Genomic DNA, 23,747 nt, shown 5'->3' on the forward strand with positions numbered 1-23,747 from the left:
CACAGTTTGTGTGGTGACTGTGCAGTTTATCATCATAAACTGTCAGTGACATTATTACAATATGAACTAAATGACTAACAATGTGCCTTAACAGGCCAAACCACTGCGAAAAAAGGAACTTCTTTGTTGACTTATTGTGGTACAGCAAGTCAGGCCTCCTTCATAGAAACGTCTGCTGTGGCTGCGTCAGTGGCTCGACGGCAGGTGAGCTGAAGACGACAGCCTGACACTGCCATCTAGTGGTATAACCTCGGTATAGACATCAGGGGACGGCGTGTTATCATCAAGCCTTTGCAATGCCAAGGAACATTGATGTAGACTATTGTTTTTAGGATGCGGAAACACATGCTCAGCTTTATTTCCATACATAAAAAGCCCACAACACGAAACACGTGTCACTCTCTGGAAAAGTAAAATTCATTCCGCTAGTTAAAAGGTTTGTTGGTTAATTAGTTAGTTCATTGGTTATTGAGTTACACAGTGGTTCTAAATACCGAGGATGAGCAGAAGAAAGCAATTGTCTCTATTAACTGCCGTGAGCTGCCAACGGCTGCCGCGCGCGCACACACTAGACACGGGAGTGAGTTCACGCATGCGCAGAGCCGCCCGGCTTCTCGGCGTCTAGGAGATTGGGAGAAGATGATGCGGCTGAGCGGCCGGCACGGACTGAATGCATAATTGGCCTATCTTAGTCATAGATTTTCACTTGCCTTGTCCAGTTTCTTGCCAAATTGCCGTTTAATGTCGAACTGTAACCGGCGCGGGGTAGGAACTGATTAGCAGTTACGGCAGAAGAGGAGTGGGGCAGTAACTGAAAGGAGTTGGGCATCAAATTGCACCGGATGTCATTACACGCTTTAAAATATCGAGGACGTAAGTAACGCCACCGTTTGCTTTCATTTGTGTGAGTGCTGTGTTGTCGTAATTTGGTGTTAGCGTGCGAAACGCTGCTCTGTCGTTTACCTTGAACACCGGCTAATTCCCGGTTTTGAGTCTTATTTTAGGGCGTAATTAAGTAGCGTCGCTGGAGAAGAGCCCAGCCCTTTGTCCGGCACACATCAAGTGTTTCTGCGTGGGACGAGGGGCTCACTTTTCATGACATGTTACTGTCTGGTTGCTGATCTCATTCTCTTCATTCGCTCTTTAGCACCTTTCATCCACCCACCTGTTCAGCCTGAGCAGAAACACATTTGAATTAACCTAAAATCCTCACTTGAACACTAGTGTGGATGGTTTTATTGGCTGTGGGAGAGAAACGGCTTTTTAAAAAATAGCCCGTGCTTTCTGTGAGCTACTTTTAATGTTGGATTATTTTTTTTCCCAAATGTTATTCTAACAATGTGCAACTTTTATTCTCCATGTCCTCCATGATCGGGGCTTTTTTAGTGTGCCACTGCACATGTAGGCAGATAACCATCAAACAGGCTTGTGGGTCGTTGAGCATTTGTACTTAGGCCTACATTTAAGCTCGTTGATCAATTGAATTTAAGCCTCTTGAGCGGTCCGAGCGAAACCTGCTGACACATGCGCCCCTGCCTTTTTGTGTGCGCACAGACCCGGTTAACCCTCTCCGGGTCATTCTCCTCCTCCACTGCAGCCAAACGAAACCACGAGTGGGTCTGTGACCACATCAAGTCCTGCAGAAAATTGCCCATTGTGCAGATTACACGGGGCTGAGCGGATGTTGCTCTGAACACTCATAGTTTCCTGAAAGCGATCACCCAGTTGTCACTGCATACAGAGCCATTGATTATTTATAGGGCAGCTGATCTGACGCGTGGGATTAATTATAGATTAATATAGAGACACCTGCTCTCAGCTCTCAGGTGAATAAGAACTGTTTGTTTTGTAATGCTGCTTAATTAAAGTCAAATGGGCACCTTTCTACCTTTATTTCTTTTAGTTTTAGGTCACATTTGTCCTGCTCATAAGGTTAGTAGAGATTAATAGAGCAGTTATTACATCTATCTATCGATAGACCACTTTCAGGAACATAGAAGAGGAATTACGCTGCATCCTCCATCCTATTTCCTACAATTATCTCAAACTGACTGAGCAGCAATCATGAGAATCAATGAAAAGTGCATTATCATCTTATGGAGGATAATGTTACTGTGCCGTTTCAAATGAAGGCAAGGGAAGACAGGCCTAATGTGGTCTTTTAGGGAAGAATTTCATCCATGCATTCACAATGAGCTGTGTAATTCTGTGCTGTAGCATATAATATGACACGGCATGGTACAAATCCCGGTCTGAAAGGGCCTCACTTCACACATCTTATCTGGCAAGATCTCAACAGCCTGATCATGGCAGAAGTTTTCTGCCTCGTTTACAGGAGTATTTTTAGAGAGCAGCACATACCCCATACAACCTCATGGTTGTAGTTACACTGATAGGATATGTATGGCCTGTAATTTAATTTGAGTGGCTCTCGCTGACTTGAACTCTCCCTCTCTCTCTGTCTCTCCCTGCCACAGTGTAATCAAGACCAAAGGCAGAGCCATGGAGGCTGTAACACATTTTGTGAATGACACTGTAGAATTTTACAAATGGAGCCTTACTATAGCAGGTAAGATCTTTACAGGACGCCACTGCAGACGCGCGATTGTTGAAAAACGACTTAATCAGGTTTGCTGTTATTGCTGTCTTATACATTATCAGGAAAATCTTCTGGGTTACGCTGACGTTTAAGTCACCATTACATTGACTTTTTTGTTTCAGAGATAGGGAAGTGCACAGAAGAGTGCCAGTTTTACCATGTCACCTTTCTAGAGGTGTTGGCAAAATTCAGCATACTTCATATATACATGACTTTTATTTATCGCATTGGAAAATAGCTAGTCTAAAAAGTCTGACAAGTCAAAGTTGAACCAGGAAGCTTTGTGCGATCATTTAAACATTCAGATTGTTCTCACTAAGCGGCAACGTCTGGGCCTGAAAACTGCAGTTCTTTAAAGGGCTACTCAAAAGCGAGTCAATCCTTATAGACCTCCCTGTTAAAATGGCAAAGTAGTAAAGTAAATTAGTATCATGACCCATTAGAATATGTGTCCTGTCCTTTAAAGCAGGATTAAAACAGGGTGTACGTGTATTAGCTTTAACAGTGGTTGTCCTGTTGCTTTACCGTTATTCCTCACATTTCCCTGCTACTGAAACGAACCTTTCTTCCTCCAGACAAGAGGGTGGAGAGCTGGCCGATGATGTCAACCCCCCTCCCCACTCTGGCCATCAGCTGCCTGTACCTGCTCTTCCTATGGGTGGGGCCTAGATACATGCAGGACCGCCAGCCCTATACGCTCAGGAAGACCCTCATAGTCTACAACTTCAGCATGGTGGTCCTCAATTTCTACATCGCCAAAGAGGTGAGGAGCCAGCCTTGGAAGGCCACCTGGACGACTTCATGTATTACAGTAGTACACGACTGATAACACAGACATATAGTCTCGTTGATGTTGAAGGAATGATGTGGCAGTTCTTCCAATACTAGTATCCCTTGCCTCAGGCTGCACTGCAGAAACACTGCGACAGTCAGTCTAGGCTTTAAACATTATAAACAAAATAAGATCACAAAAACATTACCGTAAAACACATAAAATCCATAAATACTGTGTGCATACTAATAACGATGATACACTTTATCACCTTTCATGCACGAAATGCAGCTCAAAGCCTTCACATAAAAGACATAGAGTGAACATAAAAGCACAGATTGGCAAGTAAGATGGAAAATAAAACCCGACCCTTACAAGTCAAAAGACTCGTAAACCCTCCCAAACTGCAGGAGCATCAGTTGTTTTCACTTGTGTTGTGTTGTTTCATTGTGCTTATATGCTGCATATTTTTTCTTTGTTTGGTGTAGAGAAAACCTATGTCTTCATGTGAAGAGACAATTGAACCGCTTTAAAAAGCCACTGAAACAGCCCGTAATGCACAAAGTCTTTGAGACACAATGAAAAATAAGCTGCAGCAGCAGAGCGTGGGTTGTACTGTAGCAGTGATCTCCGTCTCTGTAATGTCTAATAGCCCTCAGCCATCAGATGTTTCTAATAATCCACTGCTTTTACAGGAAACTCAAAACTTGTTGGCATCATGAAGTTACTAAAAAAACAACTTGGATATTTTAGAGGAAATAACGTGTTTAGCATCCTTTCGTATTTATTAGGAATTAGATTAGGAAACGTGAAACATCTTCCTCTCACCCTCTTTCTGACTTTGCTCTCTCTCTTCCCATCAGCTCCTACTAGCCTCTAGAGCAGCCGGGTACAGCTACCTCTGTCAGCCTGTCAACTACTCCAGTGATGTCAACGAAGTCAGGGTGAGCTCCGTCCAGCACCCACATCACCTAACACATCTACACATGCCAGCGCAGGGATTCACACACCTCTGTGCACAGGTACCGAACCCAGCACTGCAGGAGGAAAGAAACAAGAGAGAGATAGAAGTTTATATCTCGAGTGATGTTAGGACAAACAGGGTGTGGCCTGCACTCAGATAGGCGGGAGTAATTGGTCTCACCACCATAACTCTCCACCCCTGTCTCCACCCTCCGGCCTCGCTCTTTCACGATGGCAGGATGCCACGCCGCCGTGGCTGAGAGAGCAGCCATGTGCACTGTGTGCATGTGCTATCAGGCTGGTAGGAGCGAAGAGTTAAATAGGAGAACACGCACGGAGTGACATATATTTGGTTTCCAAGTCTCCTCACGTCAAAGTATGATGATGATTCAACCTGCGAATCTCCTGGAGCATCCCGACCTGTCCTACTGTATAGGATGTGTGTACAACTGAAATATTGATTTCAGGAAAGGTGTCTGCATCATTTATTCACAGTTGCTCTTAAAAGCAGCACTACATACCGAGGTAATATACTGTATAATGTACAGTAATTCTTACAATATGACATGACCTGACTGTGTGTTTTAAGCTTTACTTTTCATAATCATAAAATCTTTCTGCGGTAGTAACTATTAGTCATTCTTCACCCTCCTGTCCTGCATGACAGCTGTCAGGCAGAGACTTTAAATGGCTGATTAACCAGGACTTTAAGTGACTGCAGTGAGTTGTAGAAGTGTCTGCCCGCTGTTTTCACACTCTGAAGGCGCTCTCTGTCAAAGATGCTATCACACACAGTGGTGGTAGTGTCAAAGAAGCACCGCAGAGGGCTGCAGTCGTTCACTCCACCCTGTTTTACGTCTTTAGATAGCATCTGCTCTCTGGTGGTACTACATCTCCAAAGGAGTGGAGTTCCTGGACACAGTCTTTTTCATCCTGAGGAAGAAGTTCAACCAGGTCAGCTTCCTCCACGTCTACCACCACTGCACCATGTTCATCCTCTGGTGGATCGGCATCAAATGGGTCCCCGGTGGACAATGTGAGTGGAAGAATCTTCATTGTTATGGCCTCCAGCTGTTGAGTACGCCTGATTGATCTCGTCTTTCCGCCGCTCACTCCTGACTCATACAGCACTGGCATGCAGTGGCATGCTAGCTGTGTATACACAAGATGGCCACCATCACATCTGATACAAATTTAACCCTTTTATCTTTCCGCAGCATTTTTCGGTGCAACCATCAACTCTTCCATCCACGTGCTCATGTATGGTTACTACGGTCTGGCAGCCTTGGGACCTCAGATGCAGAAGTACCTCTGGTGGAAGAAATACCTCACCATTATTCAGATGGTGGGTATTAGTTAAGGGTTATATTTCTGTGTGTGTGTACTGTAATTGCAGACGTGCATGTGCCGCCATGCTCCAGATCAAAGCTTCCCTCTTAAAAAAACAAAATTTACGCAGATGTTAAAACTTTCGCTGAAATGTCCTCCTTAAAATAACACCACTTTATTAGCACTGATTAAGCTGGTCTACTTGTGAAGTCATAGTATTGCAGTTAGGTCAGTGAAACAGTGGGAAGCACTCGAAAATGAAATGTGATAGACTTATGTCATAGTTAAAATGTGATGTTTTATTTGGATTTGAGCAAAATACACCAATGTTTTATTTAAAAGCAGTAAAGTTCTCAGTTTTGTGTCTATTTTAGTGATAATTTCTATATAAAAAATACATTTTATGTAACACATTCTGTGTTTTAGTGTCTCAGGCTTTTTCCTTTGTTTAATTATTTTATTATGTGTCTACATTTCCAGATCCAGTTCCACGTGACCATTGGCCACGCCGGCCACTCCCTCTACACAGGCTGCCCGTTCCCCGCCTGGATGCAGTGGGCTCTGATCGGCTATGCTGTCACCTTCATCATCCTCTTCGCCAACTTCTACTACCACGCTTACCGACGCAAACCTTCCTCCACGCAGAAGGGAGGCAAGCCCGTCGCCAACGGCACCTCGATGGTGACTAACGGTCACAGCAAAGCAGAGGAAGTGGAAGAGAACGGGAAGAGGCAAAAGAAAGGAAGAGCGAAAAGGGAGTAAAGGAGGAAGAGGGCTTTCTTGGCGATTAACAGAGAGAGGACAGTTGTTTTAAGGGCCAGAGAAGGAGGGGAGGGGAGGGATGAAAAGAAAAGTTCAAACAAGACCGGCTTCATTATCCCTGGAAATAATATAGAAGGATGTGATCCGTGACCAACTTGGAAAGGTGAAAGAGTAGCAGTGTGTGTTTGTGGATGTTTGTGTAAGAGTTTCTGGATTTGAGAGAAAGAGAGGGGTATTGGTTGTCTCCATAACAGGTTTATTTTGTTTTTGTTTTGTTTTTTTATCAAGAAAAGCAAAATGCTGATCACGTAGGCTCTGCGCTCTTCTGTCCAACTGTGTTTTGGACCATAATAGGACCAAAATATTAAAGGACCTACAAACTGCTCAGCATCCACCTACTTACCAACCAAAATTCACCTCCAACTTTTGTACTCTGGTTTCCAGTGTTGTTTTAACTCAAAGCTTAAATAGTCTTTAATATGCTACTTTATTTTCTAGTGCTCTGAACGAGTTTTAATGAATTTATCTATTACCAACAAAAGAAGTTTATACCAAAGGCTTTTTTTTTTTGGTTCAGGGGGAAGATTTTTGTTTACGAGTACTTAGAGTTGTGCAAAGTTCACAAACGAAAAATACAACAAAACAACGTTCTCACGACTGCCATTTACTGTATTTAACTACTTTTCATTCGTCTCTACACCATCTACCAATCCAACATGTCATGGACTTTACATTTCTCTGCTGTCTCAAACTGATTTAACTGTGCTGCATTTACAGAATGACTTTTTCTTTGTGTTCATTGTGAATTAAAAACCTGGTTTAAAACACTTTGGGAGGGGACTAGTTTCTTTTAGCACTTATGCAAATGTGTGGGTATCTTTGTTATAATACTTTTCTGTGGGTCCTCATGATTTATTTCTTTTTGCTGTGCGATGTAGCTGAGGTGCAGGAATAAGAGATTGAAGTTCAGCTCAGTATTGTCTCACTGCCATGTAGGACTGAAGGGAAAGAGCTTCTTTTTTTTTTCTTAAGAAAACAAACGGTTATTTCATTGTCTTAATGAAAATGAAAGCGACACAGCTTCTGGCTGCACATATAACTGAAATAAAGACAATGTCAGCACCCCTTAGTTTATGTTTGTGTGTTTTTGTGTTAGTTTCAGTGTAAGCATGTGTGCACAAGTAATGCAAATAATTAGTAAATCAGTGACTTTACCACTAAAGCATGTTGTACTCAACATGTTGGATCAAGATGACGCCCATTAGGAAGCAAATCTGGAGCCGAAGAGTTCCCGACCTCCATCTTCCCAATTCCTCTCCCTTCGATCCCAGGATCTGCAGGATGGGAAGAGTTGCTTTAGGTGTGAGAGAGCAGAGGAAGGCTGCGTCTTTGGCCTGTCCAGACAGATCTGCCCTAATCTTTGGGGTTAAATTGGCTTTAGCTCCAAAAGAGCTTATTTCCACGTCACTCCATGAGTTACCCAGGAAAGCAGGTCACTGGTAGAGAAGCCTTTACTAATCTGCCATCAGGTCGCTGCTGTAACTCTCAAACAGTTTATTAGTCAACGTTTGGCGTTGATCGAGGGGTAATTTATTGTACAAATAACTTTATAGACAAGACGTGCATTCATGCAATATAAGGCAGGACAGAAAAGACCCTGTGTTCTGGCCCTAAGATCAGTGTTGTGAATTCAATATCCTGTTTCATTTCAGGACTGCAACCCTCCATCTCATCCGCACATTTGTTCACATACTCGCCATCCATTTCTTCATTAGCCTGTGATAAGCACGCTTTATCCCATTGCTCTTTCACCACATTGTGGATTCACTAATGGCATCTATTAAATTATTCATCTGCTGTCTTTTTTCCTGCTCTCCAAAGTCCTTCAGTCACACCTTCCTGCTGTTTCTCGCACTTCATGTTCAGCCACGTCCTCCTCACTCAAACCTCCTGTACGTGCACCACCTTGCAGTCTTCCATCTTATCCTGGTGCACCACCACATGTTTCTGTGCACCCATGGTGTCAGGGTGGAGGTGTGAGGATGTAGATGTGAATGATAGACTGGATGAAATGAGTAAGAGGAGGTGTACTTGTCCTCCATGGGGACACAGAGGGATCTAAGCCAGGGACTAAGAGGATTGCAGAAGGGCCAAGGCTTTTCTATCAAAGGCATTTAACACAGGTCACTAACTGGCATCCCTGCTGCTGCAGGAACGTGCATGAATATACCTGTATGCGCACACACACATACTATGGACCTCGGGGAGAGATTTGTGCTCCAGATTAACTAATACAAGCCTACTGCAGGTGCACTTTGATGTAGAGGCTGATACATCCCTCTGGAACTCTCTCGTGAGACTATGGTATAAAAGTCCAGGTGCCTTTGTAAAGCACTTAGAAATATGGTGTGAAACAAATTACAGGCTCCCAGACATGTTATTCTTTCTCTACCTTTGATAATGTGTAAGCCTGTCATTTCATTAGCTGAGTGACAGGCGGCCGACCCACCCAGTCTTCTGACAGGGCCAGTCCGTTGGAGGGTGAAGGGTCAGTTTGCAGGGGTTAAATCTCTGCAAACCCGACCTGTCACTCACTCATCTCATTAGCAATTATATGACTAAGGAGCTCATTGGAGGCTAACAGAGTGGAAACAGTCAGCGTTTTACTGGCTCTCCTTCTGTGTGGGATTTCAGAGCTTGTGCTGAGCTCCCTCTGCTGGGCCTGATTTCACTTACAGTATATCTGTGGGTTAGATGAGATGAAGGGGGCACATGATGTGATACGTACATGAGATGATTGGTATGCTTCATTTTCAAAAAGAAGGGCACTAAGCTGAAGTCCAGATTTAAAGCCAATATTAATCATACATTTCCAATAAAAGGGGCATTCCACCAATTTAGCATTGCTCTTTCAATTAGCTGGGAAATTTTAAAAATAACGGTTAAAATTGATGAGTCAGAGGCTGTTTAATCCCTGACTTTTAATTCTTCCTTTGGGTCTAACTCCAAAAACACTGGATCCTACAATTCCCATAATGCAACCCAACAGTGCATTTTGTTAGACCTCCAATCTGAGCTGTGATCAGGGTTATTTTCTCACACGTTAGGATGTATGGGGGTAAAAACAGGGGGCCTCAGCTTTGCACTGGGAGGTTAACTCAGCCCTGCCTTTATCTTTGTGTGAGCTCTGTGTGATATAATGTCGTGAATGAGTATTCCTGCACAGCAAACTGGAATTTAGCAGCAGCTAATTTATTCTAAATGTTTATACTTACTTAATACCATACTTATCCTTATGCCAGTCGTTTATTAAAATTCGAGAGAGATAAAGGGGTGGGGTTGGGGTTGGGGGGTGGCTGTTCGCTTCCTGCTTTGACGTACACCCCTACGTCACATGGTCAGTGCCCCTGCAGTGCCTGGTGGTTCCCTGTGTCGCCTCTGCGGTAAGAACCCCCCATTCTGCGGAGCTCTCTGTGAAAATGCATTAGTTTGGACTTTTTGCAAAAGTTTATCGGTCAGTGTCTGTCCGTTTGTCCAGGAGGCTGCAGCCCATCTGTGACTGGTCCTGGAGAAAACAAGCAGGCCTGCACCTCCTTTGTAAAGTTAGGCTGGGCTGTGGGTCAGGAGGACGCGATGAGAAAAGCGGCATCTAGCGGCTTGATGGAGGCATCCTAAAACTTTTTGTTTGAATGTTAAAACTAGTTAAAACCGAGCAAAGCGTTGTAATTAAATACAAGTGGACTTCCTCCAGAACTATTTCACGCTTACTCGTGATAAATAACTGTAAATTATAGCCTTTTGGAGTTTATTAGCAGAAAATGAAGCCAGCCGCCAGCGGCGCTGCAGATCCTCCATCATCGTCAACATCATCAGCAGACAATAGTGCAGGGAGGAGGAGGAAGAGGAGGCAGCATCGGGCTCCCTCACCGGACAGACCCCAGGAAGGGGCAACCAAGCGAGTTCCGAGACACGCAGGCAGGTCCAGGTCTCCTCCACCCGCAGGAAGGAGCAGACACGTCGTAGTGAGGGAGAGTTTGAGGTCCGCTGACGGAAGGGAGAGGGAGCCCGAGAGCCGCGGCGGAGCAGCTGTTCACCCGGATGGTGCTGAAGCTGATCTAGGCAGACCAAACAGGGCGGATGCTGTCGGGGAAGACAGATCGACAGATCCATCCGCACCGGCCCGTCGCTCCGCTTTACGCCTGCCCTGCCTTAAAGGTGACCCCTCGCAGCGTTCGTTGCCCGGCAGAGCGTTGTCTTCCTTTTCCGCGGAGGAGAGAGGGAAGAGACGCGGAGAGGAAGGCGGCCGCAGGGAGAGAAGCGGCGCGTCGGTGGGCTGCGGCGCGGGCCTCGGTTTGGGTTTGTGGAGAGGAGGATGCTTACAGGCTGAACTGATCCAGTTCCATCTGCAGAAGAGACTGAGAAGAAGAGGTGCGAAGATGCAAACCAAGACGGACAACGTGGGCGCGGAGGAGGCCGCTCCGGGTGAGCCGGAGCCGGCTGCAGAGGCGACAGAGGCGGGGTCCGTGACACAGCAGGACGAGGCCTTGGAAGACGAGATGGAGAGACTGCTGGAGGAAAACGAGGATCTTAAGGTTTGATGCGTTGTCGTTTTTTTTTGTTGTTGTTTTTTTTTTGTGTAGGCTGGTGCTCTGTCATCAGCTTGCAGTAATTTGAGATATAAAATACTGTGTGGCACCTCAGCAGAATTGAAGGCCACATTTGTTTTTTCATATTAGGTCTGCAGAAAACTCACGTTTGTATTTAAAGCCTGTGGATCACATCACCCTGGACTGCAACTTATGTTTGTAGTGTCATTTACTGGCTGGAAAATAGAAAATAAATGGTAATTGATTTGTCTGATGAACATCCTTCTTGTCTCCAAATCACATAAAGCTAAGACCCAAAATGAAAATACACTGTCCACAGACAACTGATTGGTTATTGATCACTCTGGTATTGATCTGCTGGGATCAATGATATTTTGCATAAAATGAGGGAAGTGGAGTCAGCAGCTGGGATTTGCATATTTGCTGGCAGTTACAGGAAATATGTACGACATTGAAGACAAAGTGAGAAAGCGAATTCGTGTGTGTTTTTTTTAATTATGTGCACTATTTGACTCAAGTCCAAAACATCCATTACTCCATCTGTGGACTCAAAAGTCCCATTCTAAAATCATGAACAGCAGAGATTTGCCACTGCCGGTCTTAATCCTAACCATCTCCTCACTGTGACTCATAATCTTTGCTGTGCACCCGCCAGTGTGAAATTGAGGAGATGAGGACAGAGATGGACGAGATGCGAGACACGTTCTACGAAGAAGACACTTGCCAGCTGCAGGAGATGAGGCGTGAGCTCGAGAGGGCCAATAAGAACTGCCGGATCCTGCAGTATCGTTTGAGGAAGGCGGAGAGGAAGAGGCTGCGCTACGCCCAGACGGGGGAGATCGATGAGGAGCTGCTCAGGAGTCTGGAGCAGGACCTGAAGGTACGCTTCAGGTTGCTTCTGTCTCAAGGATGTGTGTTTTCATGAATGGTATGCAACATTTCAGCCACAGGTGAAAACACTGTATTTCCAAAGTGTTGCATGGCTGTAGCTTTGACTCCTATGATTTTACAGGTTTATAAAGTGCGTTTGTATTGAGCTATTTGCTTTTCAAAAGGTATAAAATGCTTAAACAGTCCACGTAAAACATGAAAATCACTACAGGTAGAGATCAGAAGTTAAAAAAAAATATTCTCATATGAACTAAACACTGCTTTTAAGTTTAGTTTACAATAAAGTTGCATTACAACCACTGCAGGTAGCAAAAGATGTGTCTGTGAGGCTGCACCACGAGCTGGAGAAGGTGGAGGAGAAACGCACAAAGACAGAGGAGGAGAACGAAAAACTGAGACAGAAACTTATAGAGGTGGAGGTGACCAAACAAGCCCTGCAGAATGAACTAGACAAAACCAAAGAGGTAAGTAGCAACACCCATATACTTCTGTTCTGTAAATCTGTTGTTTAAGGCATCATACAGCTGAGGATCCTATTGTTAATGTGTGGTAATGTGCATTAATATAAACTGTATATACTTTGGTTCATATTACAACAAAGAAGCTTGAATGTTATCAAGAATACATGTCTATTAAAAATGTTAAATTAAAGCCTGTTTTTAACCCAGCAAAGCTGTAAACCATCCCAAATCAGAGTGGAAATGGGACAACTACACATGCGCACACATACATGCTCACACATATAAGATATTCAAATTTTCTGATTTACCGTCCTCCAACAGTCTCAGAAGAGAAGAGGAAGCAAGGACATCCCGAAGACAGACAGGAAATCAGCACAGACTCCTACAGAGGTGAGATGATTTTAGAAAGCTTAACGATCACACTGCCCGAAGTACTGGAGCGAATCATCAGGAACACCTGCTGTCCTGTGTGACCTTCGTGTGACCCTCTGAAGTTTTACTTTTCACCTCGGGCTCCAGCAGGCCAAAGCAAGTGCTCCAATCATTTGAAAGAAATGTACACTTAAATTAAAATCTGAGAGTTTACAGAGCTCTTGGTCCAGTGATAGAAAAGCGTTTTGGCTTAAAAAACCTGCCATACAGTCTTCTCTTCAGTCCTGCCATCTTTATGTCTCATTGCAGGGACCAGCCTTGTGCGCTTCAGGATTAGGTTTTAACCTTTTCTACTTAAATGCACTTAAGTACGGTCTGTCTTGTTTCTATGCTTTAGGAGGACAATGAGGACCTTAAGTGCCAGCTAGCTTTCATCAAAGAGGAAGCAGTGCTAATGAGGAAGAAGACAGCCAAGATTGACAAAGAGAAGGACTGTTTGGAGCAAGAGCTGCAGAAGTACCGCTCCTTCTATGGTGAACTGGACAGCACCCATCCTAAAGGAGAGGCAGGGGGTCCGCCCACCACCCGCGAGTCAGAACTGAAGCTACGGCTCCGCCTGGTGGAGGAGGAGGCCAACATCCTGGGGAGGAAAATAGTAGAGTTGGAGGTAAGTGCAGCCAATGCCTCATGGGTCTATCAAGGGAATAATACATAATATATTGAGCTTTTCTGCCCCACAGGTTGAGAACCGCGGCCTGAGGGCCGAGCTTGATGACCTCCGTGGTGAGGGAGAAGGCGCTGGAAGCTCCGGGTGTGGAGCGATGGGAGGGCCGGGTGGAGGGCGAGGCCTCGGCGAGGATCTGACGGAGCTCAGACAGCAGCTGCAACTGGTGGAGGATGAGGCAGAGCTACTGAGGAGGAACCTGGCTGACGCCGAAGAACAAAACAAGAGAGTGACTGGCGAGCTGAACAAGTTACGGTTCAAAGCCGGCACCCACGAGGGAGGCGCCAGGCATGGTGGAGGAGCAGGAGGCGCAGGCATTGATGGAGCAAAGGCAGAAGCCCTGCAGGAGGAGCTGAAGGCAGCAAGGCTACAGATTAATGACCTAAGTGGCAAGGTACTGTAAGTTGATTGATAATATTATCAGTTATTTGATCATATCCTTTTGATAAAAAACATAAAATATTCAGAAATTCTATGTTTATAACTAAAGTCATAGTCATAGTCTGTGAGCTGCAAGCTAATGCTAATGCTAGCATGGCAGGGAGATTTTAAATGGCCATTTTAATGGCATTATAGGAAATTACTTCATTTTAAACATGCGAGCCATGCTGCCAGGGCCTTAGACCTCCTTTGTCACTATCAAGATCTGTAAATACATTTTGTGTAATATTTAATGTTACAGCTCCACAGCTAAGCAAGTGGCCGTTTGTGCTGTGAAAAGATGAGAGGAGATCCCTAAATGATCAGGTGTGTGTGAAGGTGCGGCGCTGTCCGTGGTGCTGAAACGGAGCAGAGGAAATCGATAGGCAGTCTGGGTTCTTAGCCTGCTTCCTTTACAGGGTTGTAAATAGAACAAATTACAAAATGATAACAAACTGTGATGACTTTACATCTCCGTCTTTCTTCAGGTCATGCAGCTGCAGTACGAGAACCGCGTGCTCCTCTCTAACATGCAGCGCTACGACCTGGCCTCCCACCTCTCCCTGCGGCCCAGCCCACGGGACAGCGACGCAGAGAGCGATGCTGGCGGTGCGACAAGTGGTCGACGTGAGAGTGATGAGGACTCCACCTCCTCCCGCCTCCTCCCACCGCACCGCAAACGGGAGGGCCCTGTAGGTGGGGAAAGCGACTCGGACGAGGTCAGGAACAATAACGGCAGCAGCCGTTGCCTGACGCCCACGCGGGGCCTCTACACCCCCACGGGGCCCGAGGGCGCCGCCTCCTCTGCCTTGGCCCGCTTTCTGCCTGGTGGCCGGTGCAGCCTGCGTGACAGGCAACAAATGATTGACATCCGCGTGGAGGCGGAGAGGCTCGTTCGGACCATCGACCGGCTCATCGCAGACACGGCCACCGTCATCTCAGAGGCGAGGGTCTACGTCTCAAACGGTGACCTGATGTTCGGGAGAGGAGGGGAGGAAGGAGGAGAGGATGATGGGAGCAGGATCAGGGAACATGAGCTGCTGTATCGCATTAATGCTCAGATGAAGGCCTTCCGAAAAGAACTGCAGGCCTTCATAGACAGACTGGAAGTGCCGAGGCTTGAGGACAGGGAGGCGGAGGAGCCGCTGTCGGTGAGACAAAGATTAAAAATGGATTTAAGTTTCATGGCGGCATGTGAAACGTCTCAGAAAGGTTAATGCTGATTCTGTTTCTTCCTTTTTTCACCGAATCCATCCTCTTGTTTCTCATCTGTTATGGTTTGTCACTCCGCTCTTCCTCCTCCCAGATGTTCCAGCCCATCATTTTGCTCATCCTCATACTTGTGTTATTCTCATCCCTCTCCTACGCCACCATCTTTAAACTAGTCTTTCTTTTCACTCTTTTCTTTGTCCTGTGATGTACGCCTCCCTTAATTCACATCATCCCATTGTTTTTTGCTCTTTTGATTTTTTTTCGCTCCCTGCATCCTCTTTTGCCAAGGTAACCAAAAGCACAGGAAAAGCTCAGCACTTGGAAAGGCTGCAACATTCAACAAAGTGTGGCTAGATTCAGCACTGGAGTCTACATTATCCATTACACATCACTGTCCACATCATTCCCCCAAGAAGGTGAGCAAGAGAAGCAGGCTTGTTAACACTGTAGCTGATACAAACCAGCTTCTGTGAAAAATGACTATTATTTTATCAATGTGTCACAGATCTGCAGCAGAGTGAACGACAGCATGTAAATAATGAAGATACAAAAGAAACCAGTGGAATTTAATGTTCGCCGTTCACATTGAACGACATTCATACCTCTCAGGAAAATATGAAGGACCACAACTCAAGCAGGCAGTGTTCAGGACAGCTTTCTGTTTGAAATGTTCTTAATATTTGGGTCGATTCTGAATGTACATTTAAACAAACTTCAGTGGTTTAAGGATATGTCTGATTGACCCAAGAACATAGAGTTTTGATAATAGAAGCTCATTCAAAGTGCGGCAAGATCATTTCAACTGTGGGGCCCATGGAGCACTTTTAAGACATCTCTGTCTTGATTAAATATTTGAATGTTTCAGCAAAGAGTTTTGCCGCTGAGAGTTAAATGGTGAGACTGATATCACTCTTGTATCCGAACAATATGTAGCTAGAGCCAGCAGCTGATTAGCTTAGTTTAGTATAAAGACTGGAAGCAGTGGAAAACTTTCGCATTAATAAGCAAGATAGAAAAATTTGGACAAAGCCATGCTAGCTGTTTCCTGCTGCTTCCAGTCTTTATGCTAAGCTAGCTAGCTAGCTAACTCCCTGTGGCTCTAGCTTCATAGTTAGCATACACGAGAGTGGTATCAATCTTCTTGTCAACATGGCAAGAAAGTGAGGAAATTTATTATCTAAACTATCAAACTACTTTATTAAGCCAATAGGAAACCAGCTCCTATCATTAAGGAGATGTGGCTGAAAGTCCTAAAAATCTAACAAGTGGACCTTTGAGTTGAGATTATGTGGTTACATATTAATAGACAAACACTGTTGATAGAATAGCTTTCAGAGATGTAGGTCATATAGGGTTTAGCATTGTTTATCATTGAGCTTTAAGGTCACGAGACTGTAACGATGGAAAACCTGAGTCATCTTTCCATCTTGTTTTATGTTCCGGTTTAACCTTGTTACTAAATATGTATTTTCTCTTGTAACAGGTTATGACAGCAGTCACGTCCTCTTTGTTTTCCGTGACCGTACTTGCAGTACAATCCAGCTGTTGTTGCCTCAAGGTAAAGTGAGGATGAAGTTTGTTTTCATCCCTCTTCTTAACCCCTGAAGGATTTGTCATTCATTAAGGGAACACAACAGGTGGAGGAATAATGGTGATGATCCCGGAGCTTCAAACTGGAAGGAATTCTGATGATCGCACCGAGTGCCAAATGTCAGATCTTGTCCGAAACCACCAACCCCACCCCCCCACCCCACCCCCCCCAAAAAGAAAATCTCAACAAGACCCCGATTAGAGGCAGGCATTAATAGTGTGGCAGATGAACAGTAGCAAGTGTCTTCAGACGTCACAGCAGCAGGATGAGTCAAGAACACAGTGACTCCAGGACATGTATGAGATTTCACACACTTCGCTCTTTTGCACAACTTGAAACATGCAGCATCTGAAGCCTCTTGTATTGGTATGGGTGAGCTTTTTTTTTTTACAAAATGTAGCAAGAAACATTAAACATGCTGAGCCCACGTGAAGTTTGATGACATTGAAAGTCTCTGTAAAAATAAAAAATAAAAGCATGACTGAAATTTTGCCGAGCATGCCAGGCATTCACCTTGCAGTTTCCTTTCCGTGACTACCTTCAATAAAGATATTATTGACGGTGACACATTATTACTCACTGTGTCACCCACGCCCATTTGGCATCCCTTGGAAAAATGATTTGTAGTAGCGCGTGGTCACAAGGCAAAATCTGCCCAAGCATCCTAAAGCAGAGTAGCAACAGAGAAGCCGATTGGCCGAGACCGCAGCAGCTGAAATAGCTATGTAAACACTTTCCCTCTCTCTGCGAGCCCCAGTAATTATAGCCAGGATGCTGGTGACGACAGTTGTCCCATCGAGACTTCAAATGCTGGAATAAATTTGACATTATGATATTTGAGCCTGGCTCCAATGGCGCGCTCACGCAAACGTCGGGGAGCGGTATAAAGGCCGGGGACCCCGGCAGGAGCGCTAGTTGTTTACCCTCTAGCCAAACGCTCCGGACCCAACACCGAGGCGTGACGGGGAGAAAGGGGGCCCTTTAAATCCAGTCCGCCGGCTTTTACGTAACACAGAGGAGGAAAAGCGAGGGGGACGCGCAGGACAGAGGGGACTGGACAATTGGAGAGGGCAGAGCGCACAGAGCGCAGGCTGAGGATTGTTACTGGGGGGCAGTGAGAGCTTTAATGGTGAGCAAGGTAAGAGCTGGTTATTATGGAGGCGTAAATGGTAGCTGTCATGACGGTTTAGTGCCATATGGGCCGATATACTTTGAGATTTATTGCATACAGACTTAGAATATTTAAATTTAGACAGCATGAATGGCAAAACCTGAAGTCGCCCAGTCCATTATCTTCAGGCTTTTTTTTTTTTTTTTTTTAATTTCCTCATCCTTACTTTTACTCCTATTCCTTTATGCTATTCTTCTTGACACGCAGTACAGTCCCTCTCTCTGTCCCTCTCCCATGCGCACAGGCCATGTAGTGAGTTTACTATGCATAGTTACAGGATTATTAATATCTCTACTCTTACATCACAGTTGGGAGGGAAGCGGCTGGTACATTCGGGCACTTTCAACCAGAATACTTGTCATATTCAATGATGGCAACAACAACAACAACAACAACAACAACAACAACAAACCCCGGTTGATTTAGTGATTAGTTCTCCCACTGGGATACAGATTCACCACGACAGTGATGAATGCAGACCAGGCACATTCACACCTGAGGTGTCCCACAGCAAACTTTTGAAGAGGACACATTGATGTCGCACCTAGTATTTGAAATAATGAAGTGAACGAGGTGTACAGAGGCAGCCTGGAGGTCAAAGTGACCAAGAATCTAAACACTGGTGTGCACACGTGCTGCAGAGGTAGGCTTACATGCCTGTGAATTTTGGACAAGAATGTGAAAGGAGAAGGTCGTGAATACCTGACCTTTGTGAGGGCAGAAAGTGCCCAACAGAAGCCATTTAAGCAACAGATCCATGTCCAAAAAACTCAGATATTTCACTCCGCTGATATTGCCACTAGTGCAGTCATATGTCTTATTCTGAAAGAGGTTGACCAACATTGAAAAAAAGTGTCAAAAGGGTTTTATGAATGACAGAGAAGCACACTTTCTAACATTTCTCTCACATTTTTGTCTTTATAGTGTTTCCAGGCCATCGATCCTTCATCCCTTGGTGACCTCTGAACAGAGTGAAACAGGAAAAAGGGGAAATTGCCATTTAAAAAGGCCTTTGGGGATTGAGCCGCCTGCGTCATGGCAGCCATTGATCTGGAGCGTGGGCTGGAACACGGTGGCCGGGGTTGGGGGAAAGAGAGGCCAGAGCTGATGGACAACTTCGACTCAGAGATGCAGGAGTGGGAGGACCAGCTGCAGGACATCCAGAGAAAAATCGAAGAGGTAAGACTATGACCATGATAGAGAGACTCTGAAAATGCACATTGTGTAGGAATGATGGCACATTAAAGCAGCAGCTGGGTCCCTGCAGTTTGACTAATAAAGTGTGAACATTGGATTTGAGGAGCAATCCAGAAAAGCATCACTCATACACCATCAGTGTCGTAAATCAACTTTTTTTCTTTCTGTTCTCAACGGATTTATGCTGCAACAACTGCAGAAATTCAGAGGGTAAATTAAAGCAGCTCGCGTTCACGGTCAATCCTGTTCTTCATCGTTAACTGTAGATTGGAGTTATGCACGTCTTTACAAGAACAATAAAGAAATTCAGCTGCATGGAATCACGAAGATTTTGGTTTAACAACGATCCAAACGTGGTGGCGATCAACAGTTTTCACTCATGTGATGCTGGAGTGTGTTAACATGTTAATGGTTATGAAGTGCTTTTATTATCCCTAGAGTGTGTGTTAATTAATGTAATGTTTGTGTGTGTGTGTGTGTGTGTGTGTGTGTGTGTGTGTGTGTGTGTGTGTGTGTGTGTGTGTGTGTGTGTGTGTGTGTGTATACCATAATAAACTACTGGCAGTGCACCGACTGGCTCAACCTCATGTTCTTGTTGGAGCAATGATACAGACAAATGCTAACGAGCTAATTAAACTGTGCTGTATTGACAGACGTGCTGATCTCTCTCTCTCTCTCTGTCTCTCTCTCTCTCTCTCTCTCTCTCTCTGTCTCTCTCTCTCTCTTTCTTTCTTACACACACACACACACACGCAGTATGAAAGTGGATACTAAAGGATATATTAATGGTTGCAGTGGGAAACAGATGCTTGTTGGAATAGCATGTGCTGATCATAAATTTAGGTTCGGTTGTGCAATGGTTTTGTGATAATTTTAAGACTTGTTTGTTGTGTAAACACAGTTCCTGTTGTTGAGCTGTGTTTTACATGTAGTTGTGTACAGTGTGTGCCTGCAGAAATGCAGCAAATAAAGTTCAGATATTTGAAGAACACACCAAATTATCAGGAGATCAGCACAAAGTTCTTAATGTTTTCTTCCGTTTTCGTTTTTCAGTTGTACAATGAAGTTCAGGCCCGCAGAGGAGCAAACGATATCGCTGCTGACAACCAGAAACATGGCAACGAGTTGGAGTGTGGCCTAGGGCACCATGGCAATGGTCTTTGTGTGCCCAGCCATCACGGCAAGAGTCACTCTGGAGCTATAACTGTGCCACATCACTATAGTAACGGCTGTAACTATAGCTCCAATGGCTACAGCTACCCAGCGAATCATCAGAATGGCTACGGTTACTGCCACACCAATGGAGTGTCAGAGATCGGAGACTTACTGCAGGATTATTTGGGGCAGGGGAAGCAAATGAGCCGGAAGAACAATGGAGCTCGCCACGTGGTGAGTAAAGGCAGTTCTTATCATTTCCCTCCTCATGCCTCACTCTGTTGGCATCTGCACATCTGAGGAAACCGGATAGGTGGACGTGATAGGAGTCAAAGCTGTGGTTCAGTCAGGAACATATTGATTACAGTTATGTGGTTCCTTTAAGTCTGCTTACACATACGAGTTACCAGATAGGAGTTAGTTTCACATTCTTTCACTGCGGCCTTTCCCAACTCTTGCACTTTCATAACTCCTGACAAAGCAGACAAGAAGAAAGCCAAGACTAAACTGCTCCCTGGTCCACATGAAAAACCATGTGCACGCCCGACACTGAAGTACAGTAGATCAGAATAGCTTTAGCAGTGCTATATCGAGTGATGATCAAGGGTCAACCGATGTTCACTTTTGGTGAGATACACTTGCCAGTGATCCTGAAGTAGCTTGCTCTAATTTAAAGCTTTTTTTGGACATTGATATGGATGTTTTTTAAATATATTCTTCCCATCTCTCAGCACTTCAGTGACACAATAAAGGTGAGCCCGGACGTCCCTGCATACCACAGTGAGATCAGAAGAAGTTCTGGAAATGAAAAGTAAGTGAGTTTTCATTGGATTCATGGACCTTTTGTGGAATGATGTGATGATGCACCTGCAAATCTTATTTTTGTTTGTTTCTGTTTGGTCCAGGATTGGTCAAGAGCAATTTTTGGGCAGTTTTGAGGAGACTGAAAACAGGACGAACCAAGTGTCTCACATGAAGGGGTCCGCCCGCAGAGAGAGTTCCCCCAACAAAGAAAACACAGGTGCCAAGCCCCCTCTTGGACAAAGGGATGCTCCTGCTGTACAACCACGCTCACAGCTCCCAATCTCAACAGCTGAATCACCTGCTCTGGACAGGAAGTCCTTCAGCCCTGGTGTCCTGGGTGATAGGAAATGCAGCAGCCCCTCTGTTCTCAGGAAGTTTGGAGCCATGCTTCAGGAAAACGAGGGCAAAATGCTCACCGAATCAGGGGTGGTGACCCATCAGGGACTGGCCCCGGAGCCAAAGTGCCCCACCCCTGGATGTCAGCGCAGAGCAATGGGAGCCACTGCAGTCGCCGGCAGGGCGCCCATGCGCGTGCCTACCCAGAAATGCCAAGCAGATTCCAACGTGCTGACAGCAGAGATAGAGCCCAGCCAAGAATGGGGGTTAGTGTCAGACTCTGGTAGACAGAATCACAAGGATCACAGAGGAGGATACAGCAGTTCTAAAGGATCCCAGCGGAGTCCTCAGCAGTCCCACAGGAGGTCACAGGTGGCAGGGAGCCCAAAGGTCAGACCCAGGGCTAACAGTGGGGCAGACAGAGATGGAGGACTGGCTCAAGTGGAGAGATCAAGGAAGCCTGCACACCAACATGTGGAGCCCAAAATGGACCACAGGGTCTCAAGTGCTTCTTCCGGAGCTCAGAAGATCCAGAGGGGAGGCTTAGTGGGACAGGAGATGCCAGGTTGTGGCCGAGTGAGGGATGAAGGACTTATTGAGCTGCTGGACATGCTTGAGATCCAACATGAGTACAGCTCCAGTCCCAGAACAGGACACGCAGCTTACAGACAGGAGCCACAGCAGGTTGGTTGTTTTTTCTGCTTCTTTATTTGTTCAACATCAGCATCTGTTCAACAAATGCAAACAGTGAAACTCATGCTGATACTCTTTAAGCTGACACGTCTTCCATTATGCGTCTGTTCAGGTAAACCCAGCCGAGTTGCCGCCAGCCAAACTTAACAAGAGTTTCTCTCGCCCTGCGCGGCCAGCCAACCAACGACCTCCTTCCAGATGGGCCGGCCGCACCCCTACTGCCAGGATCACCGCCCCATCAGGCCCAATGTACCGTCCACCAAGCCCCCTTACACGCACACCAAGCCCCATGACCAGAACCCCAAGTCCCGCTCTGAAACACCGGCCTCTCATTTCCTATTCCCTTCAGACTGAGACTGTCATTATGTGATAGCTTTCCATTTCAGTAAAACTTGATCTTGTCCTTGAGGAAAACCCATCCCAGTGTAAATAGAAAGGACTTTTCAAACAAAGTGCTTTAAGAGAGTTGCAAAGAAACTCTTAGTTTCATCTCGATGCCATGTTCAAGATAAGACACATCCAAAACATTCTCCAGTGTTGCTGTGGCTTTTTGCTTCTTCTGTGCCGAACCTTTGCCAACACATCAACGTATTGCTTTGTTGCAGTTCCCCCTTATCCACTCTCCTCTTTTTTTTGTATTGAGTTTCAGGTGTTTTCTGTGTAATGAGATTTTGCATGCAGCCCTAGTTCGAGGGTGCATGCTCATGTGTTTAATCCTCATGGTTGCCATGTTGAATGAAATCCAACCTGGCCACCAGTAGGAGTAGATTAAGCTGCAATTGTGCTCTCAGCAGCAATCTGCTGTCAACAACAGTGTGTTTTACTGTATCAAATTGTCAAAGTAATATATTTAAGATGTTCAAATAACAACTGTGAGAAATGACTATGATATGCCTTTAATGTATTTTTTTTCTTGGTAATAAATATGACAGTGCTTTGACATGAAGACTCGGTCTCTCTCTGTTGCAGCATTGCATAGTATTGTTCCATTAATGGGGGCTCATATTGCAGGGTGTTGATGATTTACTGCATGTCAAGCCTATGGACATCTGACACCAGCGGCTCCCTGCATGCCAGCGCCATGGCAGCTCAAGAAGTGTCAGTTGCTGTTGCAAATGAGTTAACTGTCCACCAACTTCAACACATCAGCGTGTTCAAATGCACAGGACCTGGCAAACCATGATAGAATATGATTGTCCTCCAAACAGAAGGATTTTGAGGCTCATAGATGTGACTTGGATTGTGGATATTTCATACTTTTTCAAACAATTTGTCACTGAATATGCTGTGAATAACATGAGTGCTGCACAAGAGCGGTTATCCATCGTTAGCAGGATATCCGGTGTGAGTGATTGTGCAGCATGAGGGATCACCTTTCATATTGTGTGTTTCTCGCCTCATAAGAGGGCATCAACAACCTCTGGCTTCCCTGACACCTCCAGCTCTGCGGAAGGTGATGGAACACTCAACTTTCACGCATGCACACACACGCACAGACAAGACTTCAGCTATACAAGCGCACACATCTTGCAGTTTTCTCACCAAGTAAACATTTTCAGTACACATGAGCACATGCTCTGCTACACATCATGCACACGCACGCTCTCTTCGGGCAGGGGTGGCCAATGTGTGAAATGTCATGTAAAGGCTGGGTGGGTGTACGGAAGTCCTTTGGCCCCATGATGCCT

At 45.3% G+C, this 23,747-nt stretch overlaps 3 protein-coding genes across 3 annotated transcripts; all 3 read left to right on the forward strand.

The window, feature by feature from the left end:
- The first annotated feature begins 592 nt into the window (after positions 1–592).
- elovl4b (ELOVL fatty acid elongase 4b) lies at positions 593–7,252 on the forward strand. Its single transcript, XM_070987959.1, has 7 exons — positions 593–873; positions 2,478–2,569; positions 3,175–3,362; positions 4,235–4,315; positions 5,199–5,370; positions 5,552–5,679; positions 6,144–7,252. Exons 2-7 carry the CDS (start codon positions 2,503–2,505, stop codon positions 6,423–6,425), a joined length of 918 nt encoding a protein of 305 aa, XP_070844060.1. The 5' UTR covers positions 593–873; positions 2,478–2,502; the 3' UTR covers positions 6,426–7,252.
- A 2,850-nt stretch (positions 7,253–10,102) lies between these two features.
- Positions 10,103–18,869, forward strand: LOC139348013 (microtubule cross-linking factor 3-like). The gene is made up of 10 exons (XM_070987942.1): positions 10,103–11,017; positions 11,688–11,912; positions 12,229–12,387; positions 12,706–12,774; positions 13,154–13,423; positions 13,497–13,874; positions 14,389–15,051; positions 15,207–15,528; positions 16,596–16,670; positions 18,799–18,869. The coding sequence occupies exons 1-8, from the start codon at positions 10,244–10,246 to the stop codon at positions 15,315–15,317; spliced, it is 2,649 nt and encodes an 882-aa protein (XP_070844043.1). The 5' UTR covers positions 10,103–10,243; the 3' UTR covers positions 15,318–15,528; positions 16,596–16,670; positions 18,799–18,869.
- A 40-nt stretch (positions 18,870–18,909) lies between these two features.
- Positions 18,910–22,429, forward strand: LOC139348122 (uncharacterized protein KIAA0408-like). The gene is made up of 5 exons (XM_070988070.1): positions 18,910–19,053; positions 20,125–20,460; positions 20,958–21,037; positions 21,132–22,050; positions 22,172–22,429. The coding sequence occupies exons 1-5, from the start codon at positions 18,910–18,912 to the stop codon at positions 22,427–22,429; spliced, it is 1,737 nt and encodes a 578-aa protein (XP_070844171.1).
- Positions 22,430–23,747: the final 1,318 nt, after the last annotated feature.

Source organism: Chaetodon trifascialis, chromosome 19 (assembly GCF_039877785.1).
Source record: "Chaetodon trifascialis isolate fChaTrf1 chromosome 19, fChaTrf1.hap1, whole genome shotgun sequence".
Classification (NCBI taxonomy): Eukaryota; Metazoa; Chordata; class Actinopteri; order Chaetodontiformes; family Chaetodontidae; genus Chaetodon; species Chaetodon trifascialis.